Raw genomic sequence first — 23,346 nt, forward strand, 5'->3', positions numbered from 1 at the left:
AGGTATGCGCATGCTCAGTGATGATCACTTGTTCAGCAGCATGTTTCAGTTTAATGTGGGTACTGTTGAAGAAACTAGAGAAGAACCCCATTCTCAGGGATATCGATTTATTTTGAGTCGGATAGACAGTCATACACATTAAAAAGTGAGTAACTTAAATAATTTTGTTGATTAGTGCTGATTTGAGGCGCAAACTGTTTTGAACGATTCAGTCCGATTTAGTGAACTGGTTCGACTGGTTCACTAAAAAGAACCAGTTCAAATGAACGATTCGTTCACGAACCGGACATCACTACTATGTGCTGCCATGTCAATCTAATCTGCCCAGGGCCTTCAAAGTCAGTACTGCTGGCCTTTTTACCTTATTCTCTATAAGAAATAAATCTGTTTCTTTAACCAATCAGATTTCAAATTCGCCTCATAGTGCCGGCTATCTGGCCCAGAATTGTTGTTCAGAGCGAACAGTGTTACAGCCAAGTTCGACTGGCAAAACACGTGTGTAGCGTTCGACACACATTAATACATTTGAGTTAGACTTTTTTTATGCTTAAAGAGAAAGATAATTTTAGCCATGAAAAATCCATTTTCAAGAAAAGCTAGACATCGTGAGGAGAGCTCAGCCAACCCTGAAACTAACCTGAAACTAGCTTGTCTCAAGGGTTTGTTAACAATTTCCAGACCAGTGAATGCGAGCAGTACCACTGGATTACAGCCTCTGAGGAGCGCTGCAAATGATGAGTCTGCATCTCTGGTGAGTAGGTTATATTTTATTTACATTTTCATGTTTTTGTCATGTTATTAGACAAGGGCATCCAGCGTAAAACATGTGCCAAATCAAACGTGCGGAGGATCCGCTGTGGCGACCCCTAACGGGAGAAGCCGAAAGAAAGATTAGACAAATATTAATTGTGAACTGCTCCAGATGATGGTGGAGGCACAGGTGCGGTTGTATTACTCACACACTCAATCCGGACGTCACTTTCAGAGCACGGTTCTGGCGATTGTAGTCACGTGACGCGGGAGGAGCCCTCGCCTACATACTATAGGGTGTATAAAAAAAGAAAAAAAAATCCTTAGAAAGAAAGAAAAAAGAAAGAAAGTAGGAAGGAGCATTGGCCGATAGAGGCGTATTACTGCTGCGTACTGTGTAGTAGGGGAGTATGTGCGCGTGAGCAGCGCGCTATTGGCTGAGTTGTGACTGGAGGCGCTCATCGTACGACTCTGTGTGCTCTGTGACGTCATTTCCCCGGTAGCGCGTCACAGATCGGCGTTACCAGTGTAAATGCTGAAAACCGGGCCGTCCCTGCCCAGAAAGAGCACGAGCCTCTTACTATAACACAAGCGCATTTGTTTTCGCTTTAAAAACGGATAGATATATAGAAACCTTCAGGACGCTTGAACGATGATGAAAAACGGGCACCACCAGGCGGTGACTGCGGCGGAGGAGAATCCGGTGCCGGTCTCCTGCAGTCCCGAGAAGAGAAGACGTCTTGTGCGAGTGTGGTGTGACGGATGGTGAGTTCATTTACAAGCATTATTTCCTTACGTGTTTCTTGCGCGTGCTCTGTCATTTCCATCGGAGTTTGTGTTGACAGCTTGTACCGCTGAATTACTTGCTTTAGAGGTCAAATGCTACAGTTCAGTGCGCTTCGTGATGCGTCTCACTGCAGAATTCTCCTCCAGGACCCCAGCATTTCATCTCCCAACACGTGTAGGCACCAGCTCTACATCCCAGACCTCCCTGTGATACACATTATCATTAGTGGTATCTAGTCGATGATCTGGTGAAGGAGATCACATATGCTAATCGTTCACACATCATTTCTTTATTTCCATAGTCCAGGATAAACCTTCATCACTCACTCATCTGAAGTGTCACTATAATTAAAAGGATGCACATTTTGCTCCCTTAGAATGAATCTTTAAAATGGGTAACATGAATATAAATTGTATAAATTGAATTTGAAATCATTCAAGAAGCCGTAATTGCACTTTAAAGACCACTGCTGTACCTTTGAGTGACATCACACAGGTGTTCACACTCCAGACATCTTCCCCTGCACAACATAAACACACACAAACTACAAAAGATTTGCACATTTTTTTTATTATATTTCCTAGAGGATCTAGACTACTATTTCCTGGAGGATCTAGATCTTAGAAGTCAGATCACGTTAGCTGTATTTATTTTATTTGATCCAAATGAAGTAATCAGAGAACATGCAATAAGCCCGCTTGTCATTGAGTCAGCTCAAATTTGGGCAGATTTTTGATTCAATTCAATTTTATTTGTCACAAAATAGCTTTACAAAGAAATCTAAATTCAGGATGTAAATGTCACTTTTATGAATATATGCCTGATAAACAAGTCTGTGGTGTTAGTGTTACTGCACAGGTGCACTTCAGGCAAGGAAGAAAAGTGTCCTGCATTTGCAAGTGCATTGCTTATAAACTAAAATGTGCTATTATAATATTAGAAAATGGTCAGTCAAGCATTTAAACACAAGTCTTCCTGAGTGCACAACTGCATAGGAAACAGAATTGTAATGATCAAGTTATTACGTTATCTTATTTATATACCTTCCTATTACATAGTCACCTAGACTTATTTATAGAATCTTTATTATTATTATTATTGTTATTACAGTATTTATTTTACCTTTGTAATGACCTCACAGACATAGTTATGCCCACACTGCAGAAATGCTGTGAGCATAATGTGCTGTCTTTGTGAATCTGGGAGGTGACAGATTTCTTGGAGAGTTAGTAGAACTCCAGGCAAGTCACATTGTGTCATGTCAGTAGATCGAATCCAATTCAGCAATGAGCAAGTTCAAGTCTTCATACTGGTCTTAATCTATAATTCTGCATGTAATGCTTCAAAAGATATGGATCATGGATCAGAAATGTGATTTGCTTGAAACTTCCGTTTTAAATAACTGACTGTTGTTCGCTAACAAGTAATCCATTGTTTGCAGAATGTGTTAGGGACAGAACGTCCCATGTGGAAATGACTGTCACAGTGTTTTAAAGGCAGGCTGTTCTACCATCACCTGGACCTGCTGCTGCGGCTCCCATATGAAAACCAAAACCAAATAGTAGCAGGAAATGCTTTGAATTCATGTTCATGCACAACTGGGATTATGGGGGCTTTCTCACTGAGAATTCCAGGCATTTCTCTCCATCCCTATTGTACTTCAGTGGAATGTTGTGAAATGTTCCACATGCCGAAATATTGAACGGCACCATCAGCAGAGTAAACGTGGAGCATCTGTATAACCCCAGGTCTTGTTGATCACGTTTGGTTTTCTCGTCTTTTATTAATGTTTTACTTATTTAAGTCGCCCATTGGGGAAAAAATGCAGCTCTTTCTATGTGCTATACCTGATGTGGACCCGAGTCAGTAGAGTTTATTCCAGTAATGATTTTTGGCATTTTGTGGACTTTCAACTAATTGTTGACAGAAGAATTTAGTTTTTTTCAGCCTGACCTAAGATAGAATAACTCCCTAAACGTTTACTGGTGCTCATTTCCAGACTATTAAAAATAAACTATTAACTATAAACTAACTTTTTAATTTTTTTTATTTTTTTAAACTTCTTTTAGATATTATCCAGCCTTTATGCAATGCTAACAGGACACTATTGTTTATCAAAAACAATGACAGCAGCATGAACAACAACAAGTACTAATAATAATTTCGATGGCTTTCTGACAGTCATGGTTATTTTAAGGTGTGTAGTAAAGAAGAACAAATCTCATGGGTTTATACCTAAAATTGAAAATTGGGTCGAATAGATACAGTAGATGTATAATTACAGTGCGGTGAAACTCCAAGATATGGGGAAATTCGGATACAATTTTACTAATTATGGTTTTGCACGAAATTATAAATTGTCAATGGATCACACTTTCCGACGTCCCTTGGATGGAAGCAATTTTAAAAAGAAAGAATTCGATTCTCAGTGGTCTTTACACAGGCTGAACAGTACAAGCTGTTCTTATACATAGAGCTTTCAGCACCTGACCACTTCACATTGCATGTGGATTACGTAATATATTCATTTGGGTATTTGACACCATCGGGGTCAAAGTTTATCTCCTCGCCACAGAAACTTCCAGAAGACCAAAGTCTATGTATCCTAAACATACCTTTTCCCTTGGTGACATAATCAGGTTTGGGCAAAGTACAGGATGAGCTGACACTGGCACTGGTTAGTAGGGAAGTAAGATAGTAAGTAGGATTATCTCTCCTTGCTCAATGCTGGCAAATGGAAATTTTGAAATGGTCTGGTCATGAGTTCTGTTGACCCTTGACCAGAAAACTTGCCATATAATCATTAAATCTATCTTATATGGCAATAACGGCTGAGTCAGTTCTTCAAATTTAAACATCCACGTTTAGTTTTCTGTATTTCAAAACCTCTAAAGCCATAAACACATTGATCTGATTATGCAAAGCTCTCATTGGTCTTTTCCCCGATTAGTGGCACGAGGAGCTCAGGTGATGTTTGGGTGTCTGCTAACCAGTTCCATTACTTAATATTTCATGATCCCAAGATGATGGTGTTGTTGTGATCCTTCTTAAAGATACAGTGGGACCCAAAGTCTTAGACTCCACGATACGCACACATACACAAACACGTGCGTACACAAAAATACCAACCAATAACTAAGCAGCGGTTAGTTGCTCCGCCCCTTCCCGCTCAGTTCTCCACCTCTACACATCTAAACCCAGATCTGCCATGTGCAGCTAATCTTTATGTCAAATCATAATGAGCAGAATATCTCCGGCACAGCACACAGCCCACTTTGTCCCAATATGGTTTAAAGGGATACTGGAAAATCTTGAGGCAAAGAATGAAACTGTGTGTTCAGCATCATATGCTTTTGTGCAAACTGGCTTGTACTGGTTGTTGTAGTGCAGGATTTGTCTTTGTGATAAAGATCTAACATATAAAACCCTCTGGTTAGTCATGTTTTCTTGTGTTAAGAATTTGTAACGTGATAAAGCTTTCTTTGACACGTGAGGTCAGTTATTACTTTAAAACACATGATTATTATACAGACACAGTTGCATAATTTTATTGTAATAGCAAAACAGGTGAAGCCCATTTGAACCTAATCTTTAAGTGGAATAAGAATCACATGGACACGTCCTATTAAAAGCAAATGGAATACTCGATTAAAAATATTCCTAATTAGTGTAGCAGCAACTATATTAGACCAGAGGGGTCCTGATAACTATGTTGCAGAGATGAAACAGTTTCTTAGTAAAACTTAGTAATTTATTGTCACTTCTCTCAGACACATGAAGTTGGTTCTTGCTTAGACAAAATTACCTTAATATAATCAAATCAAATCAAATTTTATTTGTCACATATACATACATACATACATACAGAGTACGGCATGCAGTAAAATGCTTTTTACGACTGTCCGGCATTAGGAACGCATAGCCGGAGCAGTCGAGACAGCAGCCGACCTCACCGGGGCCATCTTTGATAGATGTAGGTAGGTTCAGAAGAAGTTGCAGGGTTTTTTTTTTATTCTGTATGTAAATGGTCTGAATTATTTTCTTATGCTAATTTGTTCAAAATATTTTCTCTTCTTGCAGCTGTCCGATTTTCTCTCATCTCCCAAAAACATGCCAGTAGGTAGAATACTCCTAAATTGTCCCTAGGTGTGAACGAGGGTGTGAATATGTGTGTACATTGTGTTTTTTTTAACTTAATGGGCGTTCCAGGATAAACAGCAACCCTGAGCAGAACAAAATGAATATGCATACTCCATTACTATCTATCATGCTGTATGGCAGTTTGTAAATTACATTTGCGTTCATATCTAGAATCCAGTCTAGCTAATCTGATTTGGCCATCTGGCTAGTTTGGGTGAAAGAGATCCATAGTTCTCTTTAGTACCACTTTAGATTTCACAGACAAGTCAAGTTTATTTCTATAACACTTTTCACAACAGACACTGTCTCAAAGCAGCTTTACAGAAAACAGTTAAAGGGAACGATGTGTGTTTACTCAGACTCAGAAGAAAGCTTTATTAGAAAATTTCAAGAAGCTTTATAGAAAGCTTGTTGTTGTCGTATATGTGTGTGTTACAAATGAGTAATTGTCCTATTTTTTTTACTTTTTTTCAGCTATGACATGGTCCATTATGGACACTCAAACCAGCTACGACAAGCAAAAGCTATGGGGGATTATCTCATAGTGGGAGTGCATACTGATGGTAAGTATTGTCAGAGACACACACACACACACACACACACACACACACACACACACACACACACAAACACATTATGACACACTAGCTGAAGAAGAGAATACAAAACCAAACATAAACAAAGCTTAAATGTGTGCAGAATTATAGTAGGCATGCATGTACACATTGGCTTGTATTTTTACAAGTATGACTTCCAGACCCAGATTTGACCTGGATTGTGTTTGGTTTTCAATAGAGGTCATTCACAAGAGTAATTTAATTCCTGACATAGTTTGTGCCGCCTACAAACTAATCTGAAAGTGAAAACCATCCAACGTACATGATCAGAATCCAGTACACATGTCAAAATGTTGTCTTATCGTGTTTATATATATATATATAGCTAGGAGTATCCTACTGTAAACCTTTTAAGACATTTAGTCACATTTGACCTTTTAAAACATTGCATCACAAGTCTGTACTTATTTTATTCCTCTTTCTTTTAACACAGAGGAGATCTCCAAGCACAAGGGCCCACCGGTCTTCACACAGGATGAGAGGTACAAGATGGTGCATGCCATTAAATGGGTGGATGATATAGTTGAGGGTGCCCCCTATGTCACCACTCTGGAGACTTTGGACAAATACAACTGTGACTTCTGTGTACATGGAGGTACAGATCATCTATATTCATGTTTGCAGCAGTCATAAATCCTGCAGTGACAATTATAGTGCAATGATAAATACATTTGTATAGAGAGAGAGAGAAAGAAAGAAAGAGAGAGAGAGAGAGAGAGAAGCAGACAGCAAGCATGTTTGGCCAGATGTTATGTTATGGGATTTCTTGTCAGCAAACTTAGAACAAATATGACTTACATGTCAAGTCAAGTCAGGTTTATTTGTATAGCGCTTTTCACAACAGACATTGTCTCAAAGCAGCTTTACACAAATCAACAGTTAAGGTGAATGGTGTGAATTTGTCCCTGATGAGCAAGCCGCTGGCGACTGTGGCAAGGAAAAACTCCCTTAGATGTTATGAGGAAGAAACCTTGAGAGGAACCGGACTTACATCTACAACATACTGCATTAAATAAATATATAGCTTGTAAACATACAGCATTAAGTATCATATCAGTAGCATTGAAAAAAAAAATAATTCATCAGAATGCATAATAGATTATTCATCATAAAATACCATTTAATAAATTACCATTTATCTATATATATAAAGCTCAAATACCACTGACTGACTCACTCACTCATCACGAAATCTCAAAAACCACTGAATGGATTGCAATGAAATTTGGAACATACCTTCCTCTTGGGTCTTAGGTGCTCACTAAGAAAGGGTTTTAAAAAATTCGGCCTGGATCGCGGCTAACTCGCGAAAAACGCGATTTCTCACGCATTGTAAACTCTTCGAAATAACAGTACGGATCCTAATGAAACTTACTACATTGTTTCTTATTAGATGTTAGATGCACGATAAAAATTATTTTCAAAGTAGTTTGCCCTGTATCCCTACTACAAAGGGGTAGTACGTTATTTGTTGACGTTACGTTCTGATCTCTGATCATCCAGTCCTGCTCAGTGCTTACTGCTTATTGCCATATTGCTTAGCGTTCTGCCTTCCGTAGCGAAGCACGGGTACTTTCAGCTAGTCTTATTATATATATTGAAAATGTATTTTATCAACACACCATTATATTGTGTTCAGAATCAGATTTTTTTTTAGTTTTTGTGTCTCTTTGTGATTTTGTGTGTCTGTGTGCCATTTTACATACAGTATAGCGATCATATTTTGATTAATCCGTGCCAAGTTTCATTTTGTTTTCTGTAAAACGGATCCATATTTTTTATTTTAATTTTTTTGAGTCATAGTGCAGAACAGTGTCAAAGGGGTAGATATTTAATGCAGTGTATGTTTGTCATGTATGTCTATTTTTAGTTTGGTTTTGTTTTCTAACAGGGATTTGCTCATGATGTTGAAATATTTATATTTCTTTGTCCTTTCAGATGACATCACTTTGACCGTGGATGGAAAGGACACATATGAAGAAGTAAAAAAGGCAGGCAGATACAGGCAAGTGTCCAACAGGCAAATGATGTAAAATATTCATACTAAGATACAATACATACAGATACATACAATCCAGTATCATGCTTGTTATCCAAGATGCAAGATCCATGTGCATTCATGTGCTTTAACTGGTAGTGGTTGCAGTGAAGTCTATCCTAGATACACTGGAAATTAGGACTTCTAAACTGATTATCTCATTTGATCTCAAACCATTTTTCATGAATTAAACGTCTCTTGCAGAGAGTGTAAGAGGACTCAGGGTGTGTCCACTACAGACCTGGTTGGCCGCATGCTTCTGATGACTAAAGCTCACCACAGCAACATAGTGAGTCTCCCTTCTTTCTTTATCTTCGTCTTCATTCAAAGATCTGATGATCTAACAGTCTGTCTGGTTTGTTTTCCATTCTCTAGGGAAGTTCAGATTATCAGCAACACACGGACAACTTTGGAAGGGTGAGTGTATGGCAGAATGAAAAAAGATAAAGATTAATTAATTTTAATGAATCGATGCTTTTGCAAAGGTCTTAGAAAATCAGAAAGCACATTAAGATTTGTTGATGTAGGCATGTTGTTTTGCTGTGGAGTGATACATAGTTTGATATTCCTTAAGTGTGTCTTGAATTACACCAATTCTACCATGCATTACACTATATGGTGAAGTTTGTGGACACTCTAGGGGTTTGCACAGTTAGGCAAAAGAGCATGAGTGATTACAAGCAGGTCAGGTTTGGTGTACAGTTGCTACTCCACGTTATTCAATACAAAGGTCTAATAGAAATCAGGTGTCTGCACAGCCACCATAGTTCTTCTACTCCAAACTTGGCAAACAGTGTCTTCATGGAGCACTGCTTTGTGCACTGGGGCAAAGTCATGCTGGAACAGGTTTGGACTCCATAGTTTTGGATCTGGAAACCTTGAATAGGTTTTGAAAATGCAAATAAGGTTGTAATGGTCAAGTGTCCACAATTGTGTTCCTAAAACACTTAAATTAGCACTTTCCAAGTTTGTAGAATTCAAGTGTTATATTTAAGGATAAGGGCGTCTGCTAAATGCCGCAAATGTAAATGTAAATGTAATTGTTTGTTAATATAGTGTAGTTCTCTGTGTAAGACCATTAAATCCCCCGAATATTATTAATAATAATAATATTATTTTTGTGATAATTATTTGTGTATTTGCATACGACAAACTTGTGTTACTTTGTGTTGTAAATGTGTCTAGTTATCACAAGCCTTTTCTTTTTCAATTGCACTTTTTGTTTTTCTACCCACGTATTTTCTCTTTCCCCTTATCCATCCATCTTTGCATTGTGCACGCCAACTTGGCATGAACACTGGACCTTATTGTGGCATGGGGTCACAGCTAGAAAGAAATAAAAACCACAGCTTTGATTCACACAGAACAGTGTTTCCAAACAGGATGCTATTGAATTGCTTTAGTGGTAGAAAATCTGGTGATTCATTAATAACTTTGGAAAGGAAGAGAACAAAGTGACAGCAGTGTTGGCATGTTTTCGTGGGGGATTTGCTTTAAAAAAAAAAAAAAACTGTCCTCTAGTGATGAGTTTTAGAGTCTTTGACAGTATATTTTAAATTTTCTGAACAAATCTACAGAATCAGCCTGTCAGCAAGGTAGCGAGTGATTATGGAGTTATCCTTGGTTTAAACTAAACATTCAGTTTATCAGGCGAAAGTCAGATTTTCTGGTAGAATGCAACACAGCTCTGCTTTTTCACAACATAAAATTTGACAGAGGGCCGGTTCACACATATACATATATGTATATATTACATTAGAGATTTGGCAAATTCAGTTTCATCAAGTGCCAGAAGATCAACAATTTGTTGATATTTTTTTTTGCCAGTGCATCAATAAACACAGCAGAAAAACTCAAGTTTAGTTTGAGTAGGAACAGTGTTGTTGAACTCCTTATTTTGCCAGTTCATCAAAGTCTGGAGTAAGTTTTGTTGTGGCAATTCTCAGGATTAGATCCGAGGTGTTTGTCAGAAACTGTCGCAGTTTTTAAAGAGTATCAGATTACGCGAACAATGTCAATGGAGCTGAAGTGCGACATCTTTAGAGGTAGAGGTAAATTGAACAATGTTTACCCGTACCTATTTTAATAGAATTTGGTCACGTTCGGTGGGCCGGATTAATAAACCAAACGGGCCGTGTGTGGCCCGCGGGCCGTAGTTTGCCCATGTCTGCCATAGACACTGAGCTTATCAATGTGTGCATTGCAGTGGACAGGTGCATTCATCTAAAGGACAGACATAGGTAGACAATTTGTAATCACTTATCTTGGTCTCACTGCGATATCTCTAACCTCTTATAAGAGCGACTTAATGAAACCAACTTTTCATAGTATACAAAGAATAAACAGATAATCAAAGTCTATACAGTCTGCAATCAGCCTCAATCAGCATTCAGCTTTTGTTACATAACCACCCCCCTGAGTCAGTATAACAACCAGCCCACTTTTATTCTACCGAAAGTGTGAGAAAATCTGTTGGAACTTATTTGATACTGTTTGCTCCTGCAGGGCCCAAAAGGTCACAGTCCCTGGACGGGGGTGTCTCAATTCCTGCAGACGTCCCAAAAAATCATCCAGTTCGCCTCAGGGAAGGAGCCACAACCAGGAGACACCATTATATATGTGGCTGGAGCCTTTGACCTTTTCCGTATCCTTTTCAGCCTAACACAAAATCCGTGCACAGTTAATATCATATTACTTTTAATATGTTTTTTTATTTTAAAACCAGGTTAAATTTGACTTGACCTCCTTTAGATATTGGCCATGTGGACTTTCTGGAGGCAGTATACAAGCTTTCAGACAAGCCATATGTTATTGTGGGGCTACATTTCGATCAGGTAAGAATGATTCCATATCATTTGGATGCTTTCAAAAATAACCAAAATATGATGTAATATCATGGCACTGTTCAATTCTCTGATTATTCAATAAGTTTGGAGTTTTTTGTATTATTTATTACATTTACATGTAATATCTAATAAACTAGTATTTATTTAGTTACAGTTAAAACTAATAATGAATGGTTTAAAAAATTGCTTGTGAAAATGTATCATTGATGATATGTTATAGCTTTCTATACCAATATGTTCAGTTAATGTTTATAAAAGGTACTACACTATAATAACATGAACTAAGTTGTTAGTTCACAACAATAAAAATAACGATAAATAGATAAAAATTGTCATTTATCAGTAAATTATAAATTGTAGGAATTTAGCATCACACAAACATACTCACTAATTATTGTCCTATAACATCACCCTAAGTCATGTTTATAGACTTAAATATAGTTAAAGTTAAAGTTTTCACAATAGACATTGCCTCGAAGCAGCTTTACAGAACATAATAAATACAGGGAATTATGTGTATTAGACCCAGTGGCCATCACGTCACAATTATAGAAACCATCAGTACAATACAAAAACGCATTATTACAATTTGTTTATACTGAAAACCCAATTAAAACTCTATATGAAAATAAGGGATGGGATGATTCATGTTTTTCAGGAGGTGAACCGCTACAAAGGAAAGAATTATCCCATCATGAACATCCATGAGAGAACACTGTCTGTTCTGGCATGTCGAGTGAGTTTGCACTCTTCTCATATTTAACATTAAGTTTGTTGAAGCTGGTCTTGTTCTTGTTTAACTTTTTGCACTAATAAATTATAGCAAATATATTTTGAAAAAAATCTAATATTGATAATGTATTACCTTTTTTAAAGTACGTCTCAGAGGTGGTAATTGGAGCTCCATACACTGTTTCAAAGGATTTGCTGGACCATTTCAAGGTATGAGTCAACTTTTTTTCTTAAAAAAAAATAAAAATGAACAAAGATATATGCAATTACTGTGTGGAGAAAACAGGTCCAATCTTTCCACTTTGCAGGTGGATCTTGTTTGTCATGGGAAGACTGAAGTGTTTCCAGACAAGGATGGCTCAGACCCCTATGCTGTGAGTTCTCATTGCTTAACCAATTGATTGGTGTTGTTTCACATTTACCATAAACGCCCAATGTGGCATACCGTGGAATCTTGACCTACGAGTTTAATTTGTTCTGTGGTCGAGCTCGTGGCTCAATTTGCTCGCACATCAAATCAATTTTCCCCGTTACGAATACTTAAAATGCCCTTAATCCGTTCCAACCCACAAAATGCCACCCCATTTTTTATGTTTCATGTTATTAAATAAGGAAAATACATTTCTAAATAACAAATATTGTATAAAAACATAATAGAAAGAGTATGTAAAGATATAATAAGGTTTTATACAGTGTATTTACCTTGGCATTAAGACGACCTAAGCTAACGAAGACGCTGGTGGAGGTGGAGGGTAGAAGAGATTGGCGGAGGAGGATGGAAGACTCATTTTTGTATTTTGTATTTTTTACAGTTTCTTCTTTGCTTATCTTATTTATCGTCACAGTCTTCGCTGTCACTGGTTCTTGGCTTTTTCGCCACACTTTCCTTACTTTTAACTAAAGGATGCTAAAGAATACACAATCTAGCAGCAGCGTCTAGAGCTCGTACCTCAATTCTTTGCTCGCGTAACAAAGCAAAACAAAACTCGTACATTCGTTCACTCGTGGGTCAAGGTACCACTGTATATGTAACATTACAGGTCTTTCATATATCTGTTTTATAGCCCTGATAATATTCGTATAGGAAAACGAATGACGAATGAATCACTGCAAGCTTACGCATTATAATGCTGATGTAATAAATGAACACACTCTGCATGAAAACATTTCCGGGAAGGTGCCATAAGCAATATAGAAAATTCATTATTATATTTACAATATACAACAAGATTTCTGAAACCTCATTTAGTGTAATCCTAATTTAACATTCCAATAAGTGGAAATCTTATTATGAATTCATTTATAATATAATGTTCTCACATTGTTTACACAAGATCTAGGTAATAGTTTCATTGAAGCAGAGTATTTTGATGATTTTGACTGCACAGCAGTGTCACTATGTAGCTTTAAATGTGAAAAGTTTGGATGTGGGTTTGTGCTGCACAGGAACCTAGGGATAAAGAAATACTACGGATAGTGGACAGTGGAAACACTCTCACCACTGATGATATTGTACAAAGGATAATCAAAAACAGGTAGGTTTTTTTTCCTTCTTTTTTTCCCCTCTGACATGCTGTACGCTGATGTGAACAAGGCTGTGTGCCAAAACTAGCAGTGTGCACTGATCAGTGTCAGCAGGCACTTGACAGAAATTCTTTGTGATAAAGAAATAAATGAGTGTAATTGGTGCTTTGTGAAGGACTGGCTGTTGGCAAACCGAGTGATTTCTCAAGATGAATGAATCAGTACCTAAATCCTTAAGTACTTTAATTGCAGTAACTATTTCACAGGGATTAGTTCACCATGTTAATGGAGTGTGTCCTCAAATATGGTAATGTCATGTAATGTCATGTTTGTGCTTTTTAAATGTACTGGTGATCCTACATTTATAATCTAACACACACTGTTGTTACAGAATCTTTAGTTGATGTAACTTTAACTTTATCCTTGTAATTACATTGAAATCCCAAATTTTATCTGATTCTATTAACCATCACTATTCAATATTTTAGGGAGTCAAAAAAATCTTTACTTTGATCACATCTGGATAACTGTTAATGCGTAAATTGTTTCACTGGAATTAAACTTGGTTGTTAGATGCTGAGCCAACTAACATTATCTTACCAATTTTTATTAGGAAAGACTAAAATTTAACAGACCAACAGGCTACAGCGGTTATAAGCAAATAAAGCAGAACATGGAAGGCTATGTGGACAAAAGTAAATAGTTCCTGAGCATGACTCCTTAGAAACAAATTTGGAAGCACACAGAATGTCATTTTAAGCTGTAATGCTCCAGTTTTATTTCAGGGGCATGATCCAGCATGATAATGTGCCTGTGCACAAAGAGAGGTCCAAGATTGGCATGAAAGATCTTGAGTAACATGCACAGTGCCTTTGTCCTTGATGCCTACAAATACCTACAGCTATATTGCAAAGCATTGCTAGAACAGTGGAGGTTATTAGCAATCAAAGAAATGTTGTTTAATGTATTTTTAAAACTAACAACTGCAACTTTCCAGAATCTATTTTAAATGTGCAAGCTTTTCTGTAGTCAGCATGTTAAACAACACTGTTTTAACATGTTAGACCTTTTTTTTTTTTTTTTTAAAAATATTTTAGTGTTGATTCAGAGGACATTTGTTTGTCATATTTGTTTTGAAGTCATTTCCAAAAGTTGTGATTTTATTACACACTTGTGACTTTATTACAAAGGTGACCTGTTAAAAATATATAGTAAATCTTTTAAATATAATGCTAATATAAAATGTGACTACTAGACACCAGTCTGCTCTATAGTGTACCATTTGGAAGGTCATTTTACAAAAACGTCTTTAAAAAACACTCACAAAGTAAAAATGTTTCACCTACCAGGTTGCTGTTTGAGGCCAGGAACCAGAAGAAGGAGGAGAAGGAGATGGCAGTGATCGAGGCCATGAAGCAACGGGAGGAGGAAAAGGTTGAAGAGAGTTCTCAATCTGTGCTGTAGAAAAGTTTCAGACACTTCCCTCCCGAGCCGTCTCTGCTGTGTCCTTTTAAACTCTCCATAACACTGAAGTACTTCTTGTTCTGTGTGTGTGTGTGTGTGTGTGTGTGTGTGTGTGTGTGTGTGTGTGTGTGTGTGTGTGTGTGTGTGTGTGTGTGTGTGTGTGTGTGTGTGTGTGTGTGTGTGTGTGTGTGTGTGTGTGTGTGTGTGTGAAAAGAAAATATATTTAAAAAAATCATGTTCTTCAGCACTACTCATAACCCCCGTACATGTGTACAGGACAGCCAGGGTTTAGCAAGATAACACACCCCACATATCAACACAAGCAACTATGCCACAGTGAAACACACACAAATAAATAAATGGTTTCTATCTAGTCACTGAAAATGTGTATAACGTTACTTACTCTAATTTACAAGCGTACGTTTAGTGCACCCCATTGTTCAGATCTTGACAAACATCATAAGACCAAACGCTGTAAGACATGAGTTTGTACAGTAAGAAACAAGTTTATTAATTTTTTTTTTTTGTCCAGTACACAATGATTTGAATGTTGCCTTTGTAAAGCTGCTCACTCCTTGTACAAATTCCTCAGTGTTTAAACATATACAAATGATCTGAAATGATATTGTATGAACACGATACAAAGCTTAGTTAGAAGGAAATGTTACTGTTTTGAAGTTCGGGATATGTGTTTTTAATTGTGGCATTCCTGCATGAATATTACATGAGTTCTAGCATTGCATGCGTGTGTGTGTGTGTGCGTGTGCGCACGTGTGTGTGTGCGTGTGTGTGTAAAAACATCAGAATGTTTGTGACTTAGTGTTACAACTTACTAATCTGGATCTGGACCACTTACAACATCTGTATCCTATTGTAAATATGTATTTTATGTAACATGTACCTAATAAAATAGATCTCTATCTGTCTTGGAATTTAATAAGGTAAGATTGAAGAAGTGTTTTTTTTCTGCATGAATCATTGTAACATATTTAAAATGATTTCACTGGCACAGACATAAACCAAGTCTCATTTTGACCCTTTTATTCATATTGAAATATTTCTCTTTTATTCCTATTTAAACTCTTCTTTTTTTATTCATATTTAAATGCATTTCTGCAGTAGTAACCTGGGTAAAGGATTTTGTGTTCGGTCACTAGAGGCCACTGTACACCTTAAAATCTTTGGGGAAAAAACCTTGGGAAGAAAATTTTGTAAATCGAGGAGCTGTAAAAACTGGCGGATATACACATTATAGTAAATAATTTGTTTGTACTGGCCTATTATTATGTAAATATTATTAGGTAAAGTAGATAAATTATAACCATTTGTTAAGTTCCTGAATGTGTTCAGGAACGTCATCTACAATATTGGCTATATATACTACACTATCTCTCGGAACATTTGTAACACACTGTGTAATGTAAGGAGTGGGGAGCAAATGTAAGTCAAATTTTTTTAGATTTAATTTAAAGTGCAGCCATAAATAAATACATAAAAAAATAAAAACCAAATAACAATGAAAAGCAACTACCATGGAGGACCAACATGAGACAAACTGTGAGGTGAATGATGAGACATTAATACATGTGCTAAATGAGGGTGACACGGAAAAGGGGTGATCAGTGACGTGACTAATGGGAGATGAAATCCTAAGGCTCCAGGCATAATCCTGAGATACAGATTCAGTGGGGTCCAAAAGCCTAAACCGCAGCTATTATACTATTTAATATTCTACACTATTTCCAAGTTCATATTTGAATAAAAGCACATGTGTGATATTGATCATGTTACATTCTTTGTACAAAAGTTCAGATTTACCTCAGGTTTTATTTGTATAACGCTTCACAATGGGCAGTGTCTCAAAGCAGCTTTAAAGAAATAATCTACAAATATAAGTCTAAGAAGGAAAAAGGAAAGCCATCCTCATCTGGGTGGCAACAAATGACCATTCAATATAGTTCTATTATTGTTGGGGATCAGCTGTTCACTGATGGACACTTAAATGCAAAAACTGTTCATGGTGATTGTAGACCAAGCAACTGTAGCATGTTCATATTAATTACAATCCAAATCCACCTTCATGGTTCTTGAGTTTAAACCTCCAAATTTACTTCATGGATCTTTAAATGTGGAACCATCCATGGCTGCTGTGAGTGGTCTCAAATTGAAGTGAATTCCATCCAGAGTTAGACTGTCAGAATGAATCAGGCAAGTCTAGAAAGAAAAATATGATTCCTCTTTTTGAAGTGGTTTTAACAATGGTCAATGTCCCAAAGCTTTGCAGGTTTACAGAAATAAATAAATTATGAAAATACATTTTGCAGTCATGAATTATTCCTAATTTTTAATGAGCAACCTAGTGGCAACAATGGCAATGAAAAAACTCCCTAAGATATTATGAGTAAGAAACCATGAGAGGAACCAGACCTTTGGAATAAAATTGATCAATGTGCAAAATACTTCTATAGGATGAAGGGCAGCTAGAAGCATTCTATTAATATGATGTACCTCAAGACTTTTCAAATAGTGTAGTATGACTAATCAATTCAATTCAATTTCAATTCATTTTTATTCGTATTGCGCTTTTAACAATGAACATTGTCTCAAAGCAGCTTTGCACAGATAATGTAGTGATTAAAATAAAAAAGATGTTCTTTATAAGTGTAAGTTTGTCCCTGATAAACGAGCCGGTGGCGACTGTGGCAAGGAAAATCTCCCTTAATGGCATAAGGAAGAAACCGTGAGAGGAACCAGACTCAAGAGGGAACCCATCCATATCTGGGTTGCACCGAATGTACATTTATTGCAGATAAACGATGTTGCGGGGTACAGTGATGATGATCAGAGCAAACTGTAGTCCTGAGTTAATGTAGCAGACTGTTGACATTAACTACAGTCAAAATCCATCCTCAAAACTTCTGTTCTTACTCCTGAATTTCATGGAACCACCCAAGGCGTTGATGAGAACCAGCTTTTTCCTCCCAACAAAATGCCTCTGAAGGACATCTCAGCTGGGCATGCTATTAATTCACTGTTTTAAATAACATATACTGCATATTACTATTATATAAAAAATCCAAAATGATTTAATCATGAAAGTTATGCCAGTACAGAAAGCCAAATAGAAATATTTACTGTTGTTCTCTCTTTGCTACAAAGCTTTAACAATATGACTTGTATTCTTCTATATGTAAATATATAAATAATAATCACAGGAACTGTCTGTACTTACACATACACTACAGGTGAAGTGTTATGCTGTTAAATTTACTTATCTGAGTGTGAAGATGTAAATAAACCCTCTGATTGGGTTCATACTACTCCACTCTGAATTGTATCCTTGAACTCTGCTGCAGAGATGAACAGAAATGGAAAAGAGTAACCCCTGAGCTACGGTGCATTACGTTATATCCTGTGTGTGTAGGAGTAGAGGAGTGTAAAAAGGTCTTTTATGATCTCTTACCTTTTAATGAGCTGTGGGCATTTTAGCAACACTTGGTCTGATCAGCGGGTCGAGATGCTGCGTAGGCTACCACGAGCACTCTTCAAACCGCTGACAATTATGCAGAGGCCCCTCGTGTCAAACCACACAAGGTTGGTTACCCATTGTGTTCTTCGGATGATAATGTTGTCCCTTTTATGCCTGTTTTCAGGGTTTTTGCTTTTAGTGCTGAACTTCCCACTGTGTTGTTGTGCACTGTTTATTACGCAGCAGACGACGAACTGTCAAGGGACATCATCTAAAGTAGGTCATAAATGAGCTACACTCAATTCAGTTTCTAGCATTGATTAATAATTTCCCCTATTTTGCTTTTTTTCGCTCTTTTATTTATACATCAAATTGATTATAATTTAATACTGCCTCCAAAGCTGTTCTGATCCGAGCAGTCACAGTTATCAAACTGGCATTCATTAATGCCTAGTGCTGTTTCACTAAGATAAAATAATCATTGCGCCTTATTGATTACATGACAAAGCTGTTTGATGGACGGGTGGATAATCCATGCACTAAGACCTGTGGTTTTGTCAGCTTGGAGATCAGAACTCGATAAATGCCACTGCATTAGGATTCATTTATTTTTTTAATCACAGCTGTGTCTGTCCACCAACTCCACAACACTTAATCCATACTTATATACGAAGTTCAGTGCATTGTGAGCACTGCCTTAGACCATTGAAGTTGAAAGTCTCTTTCAGGAGGCAATTCAGGCCCTCAATTAATTTAGTCACAAGGGTGTTAGTAAAGGTACTGATGTAGGGTGAGAAGCCCTTGGGTGCAGTCAGCATTCCAATTCATCCCGAAGGGTTTAATAGGATTGAGGTCTAAGGCATTACTCACAATGCACTGAACTTCATATATAAGTTGATAGTGGACTTCAGCACGAAGCAGGAGCGGTCATACAAAGTCTCTGGCATGGAGAAGCTGGTGTTGGATCTGTGATGATCGCAAATGTTGAGCTATTTTATGAGTTGCTCAGTAGCTCCTGGTTCCATAACCTCAAATGACTGTAAAAGACTGTAGAAAGAACATTACTCATAATCTTACATTCCAGTGCTTATGTTAGTTCTCACTCTCCAGTGTTCTGCATTGTTTAAAGTCTATAATTACACTCTTGATGTCACCCAAATGAGAATGGGTTCCCCTTTTGAGTCTGGTTCCTCTCAAGGTTTCTTCCTCATAATATCTAAGGGAGTTTTTCCTTGCCACAGTCTGTTGTTAATCAGGGATAAATACACATCGTTCACCTTGATTGTTAAATTCTGTAAAGCTGCTTAAAAATGATTTCTGTTGTGAAAAGCGCTATAGAAATAAACGACTTGACTTGACTTGACTCATACCAACCGCTAAACATCAACAGGACCCCAATGTAGAGACTGGACGGTTTCCGGTACCTAGGTGTTCACATCACACATGTCTTGGTCCTGTCACATCAACAGGGTGTTGAAGAAGGCCGGCAGCATCTGTACCATCTGAGATGCTTAAGGGACTTTAAACTACCCTCTCAGGTGCTAACGACCTTTTACACCTGCAACATTGAGAGCGTCCTGACGGGTAGCATCACTTACTGGTTCGGGAACAGCACCATGCAGGACATACAAGCCATCCAGTGGGTGGTGCGGTCAGCTGAACGTACCATCCACACTGAGCTCCCTAACCTGCAGGACATCAACAACACGTGGTGCCGGACCAGAGCCAGGAAGATTGTGAAGGACCTCAGCCATTCCAACAATGGACTATTTTTTCTGTTACGTTCAGGGAAACACTTCTGCTCCCTGAAAGCAAACACAGAGAGAATGAGGAGGAGCTTCTTCCTGTAGGCCATTCGGAGTTTAAACCAGTAAACACCCAGGATCTTGTACTGGACTTCCCTCTCTGTCTTCACTTTATTTCTGTACAACATTTTTGCACTATTATATGACACCTTAACTCTGGACTGTCACTTCAACTCTGAACTTGCACAGCACAGTGTCACTTTATACCCCACCACACTGCACATAGACACTTTAAGGACAATTACACTAAATCACTTTAATTTGTACTGTCAATATCTGCCATACGTATCCATCCTCATCTAGAATTCATGCATATACATATATTTTCTATACTTTTTACCTTTTTTATTTAGCTACGTTTTTCTTTATCCTTATATTATATTCTTTTTTTCATGCTTAAATGTTGTACAGTCGTACAAACCATTTCACTGCATGTTGTACTCTGTATGTATGTGTATGTGACAAATAAAATTTGAACTTGAACTTGAACTCTAGAAATGGTCACTCAAGATCTTTCACTCGAACCCATGTAAACCATATCTTCATGGAGATGGCTTGTGTGCCTTTGTGGGAACTGTTTGGGGAAGAACTACATAAGGTTGAAAAAGTCAGGCAGCCCAATACTTATGTCCATAAAGTGATCAAACGTCTATTATTTGCTTCTTCCTTTATTGTAACCTGATTACAAAGCATATTGTATTGTAAGATTATCCTAATGTTATATGTTTTACAGTAATATATATTCACAAATATTTGTAAAAAGGATGCTCCACATAAACAGATGATCACAAAAAAAGGAAGAAAAAAAAACAAACAAACATATTGTGATGTTTTCAATAACATAAGTGAAGCATAGTGGTGGTTATGGTTTAAATATTGTTTTTGAGTTTCTGAATTTGTATTCATCCCATAAACCTATTATGCTACATAGTCTGTGATTTTTGGCTTATAAACACAGAAAAATGGAAAGTGTGTGAGGGAAGGTTTGCTAAGCAGGTGCTAATTCTCTCTACTGTGCTAACTGTGTATGCAGTTAGCATAACATCATGCAGCATTTCCAGGGTGATACAACATATAGCATGCGGTTATACTATAAAAGTCTCAAAAAAGGTTCATTTTGTTATAAGATAAAGGGAATAATTTGGCTATCATACAAGTCTACTTTATTACAGCATAAGCTCAGATCCACTGCTTCCATCATTACAAAAATCTTTTCTATAAATAAAGATCTACAGTAAAAATGCATCCAACATCAAAAGTTGCATTCATAATTCTACTATTACACACAGTATGTCACACATTGATCTGGATTAATAAATAAATTTAATATCCAATGATTGAAATGAATTGAAGTGATAATTATAAACTAATTATTATCCAATATAATTGAATATAAATTATTTATTAGTTTGAAAAAGGACAGACAACTGGCATGCAAAAAATAAATCATACGTTAAAACTGACAATATTAATAGTTTGGCCATGTGATTAGCCTGTAACTTTATTTCATGTTGATCACATGTTGATTTAAGTTGTAGACTGATATGTACTGTATATCTCGTATGTTATAGTCTATATGGTTTGGAAATTTGATTGATTAATGATTGAAGAATTGTAACAGCAAAGGCGGTCTAAATCTAGAATGGAATGTTCTGATGGCACACAGTGTGATGGTACATAATTTTTTTTTTTACTATATATTAGATGTATTTTTACAATATAATAAATGTATATAATTATTTTTAATTATTCTTATTTTTTATATTTTAAAATTATTAATAATTTTACTTTTTAATTGGACATTGTCATAAAGCATTGTCATGTAGACCCCATTCCAACTACATTTATCATAAGAAGTGTTACATACAGCTGGTGAGCCTCTTCTCAATATTAATAACGCCTTGCTATGTTTAGGTCACGTCCCTAAACCCCTCAAGGTTGCCCCCTCATTAAAAAAATTTATTTGGATCTGAACAAACTATCAAATTACAGACTAAAAACTTTGCAAAACTTTGGTTTAAGTCCAAGATTCTAGAAAAGCTTGTGTCTTACAAAACAGCAATATCTTTAAAGAGTTTTAGTCAGGTATCAGGCCCCATCATAGCACAGAAACTGCTCTAGTTAAAATCACAAATGACCTGTTTTTAGCTTCAGACCAAGGCTACATCTCTCTGTTAGTTTTACTAGATCTTAGTGCCGCATTCTACACTATAGATCATGACTTTCTCCTGGATCACTTACAGAATTGAATCGGCATTCAGGGACAGTCTGCTTTGACTCCTACCTGTCTGTTTGTTACCATTTTGTAGATTTAAATGGAAAACTATCCAGGCTAATGCAAGTAAACTATGGGGTGCCACAAGGTTCAGTTCTAGGACACCTGCTTTTCACAATATACATGCTTCCGTTAGGAAATATTATTCGAAGGTATGTAATTAGCTTCCACTGTTATGCTGATGATACCCAACTATATACTGTATCTTAAATTCTAATAAGACAGAGGTTTTACTCATTGGTCCAAAAACCAAAACACAGCACCGGCTCCAGCAATTTAACTTGCATTAAGTAGGATGTACTGTAAATACTAGTTTAACAGTAAAAGGCCTGGGAGTTATTTTAGACAGCAACTTGTCTTTTGAAAATCATATCACCCATATTACAAAAAACAGCCTTCTTCCACCTTACCGTGGGCTCACCGCCTGCAGTAGGGACCGTAAGGGACGGTGCTGTGTGGATTGGGCAGCAGTCCAAGGCAAGGCCTGCTTAGACTGCTGCCCCGCGACCCGAATTACGGATAAGCGGGAGAAAATGAATGAATGAATGAGCCTTCTTCCACCTTAGATATATTGCTAAGCAAAGAAACATGTTGTCTATATCTGATACAGAGAAGCTCGTCCATGCATTCATGACCTTCAATCTGGACTATTGTAATGCATCACTAGGTGGATGTCCTGCATCATTAATAAACAAGCTACAGTTGGTCCAGAATGCAGCAGCCAAAGTTCTCACAAGTTCGAGAAAATATGACCATATAACCCCAATTTTATCATCCCTACACTGGCTACCTGTTAAGTTTTGAATCACTACAAACTACTGCTACCTACCTACAAAACCCTAAACGGTTTGGCTCCCATATATCTATCCAGTCTTCTAACATGTTACAATCCATCACGC

General features: G+C 37.1%; 1 protein-coding gene across 5 annotated transcripts; it reads left to right on the plus strand.

The window, feature by feature from the left end:
- Positions 1-1,182: 1,182 nt before the first annotated feature.
- On the plus strand, positions 1,183-15,838 carry LOC310739722 (ethanolamine-phosphate cytidylyltransferase-like). Of its 5 annotated transcripts, none has more exons than XM_083565927.1 (14): positions 1,183-1,515; positions 6,152-6,240; positions 6,728-6,889; positions 8,233-8,303; positions 8,541-8,621; positions 8,708-8,749; positions 10,838-10,976; positions 11,084-11,166; positions 11,837-11,914; positions 12,055-12,120; positions 12,219-12,284; positions 13,357-13,445; positions 14,784-15,034; positions 15,113-15,838. In XM_083565927.1, the coding sequence occupies exons 1-13, from the start codon at positions 1,403-1,405 to the stop codon at positions 14,896-14,898; spliced, it is 1,194 nt and encodes a 397-aa protein (XP_083422053.1). In that variant the 5' UTR covers positions 1,183-1,402; the 3' UTR covers positions 14,899-15,034; positions 15,113-15,838. The 5 variants fall into 5 exon arrangements, with proteins under 5 accessions (XP_083422053.1, XP_083422052.1, XP_083422051.1 ...); XM_083565926.1 differs by having other exon boundaries at positions 14,784-15,024; XM_083565925.1 differs by having other exon boundaries at positions 14,784-15,016.
- The last annotated feature ends 7,508 nt before the right edge of the window (positions 15,839-23,346 follow it).

The sequence above is a fragment of the Silurus aristotelis genome, assembly GCF_946808225.1.
Source record: "Silurus aristotelis genome assembly, chromosome: 17".
In the NCBI taxonomy this organism is placed as follows: domain Eukaryota; kingdom Metazoa; phylum Chordata; class Actinopteri; order Siluriformes; family Siluridae; genus Silurus; species Silurus aristotelis.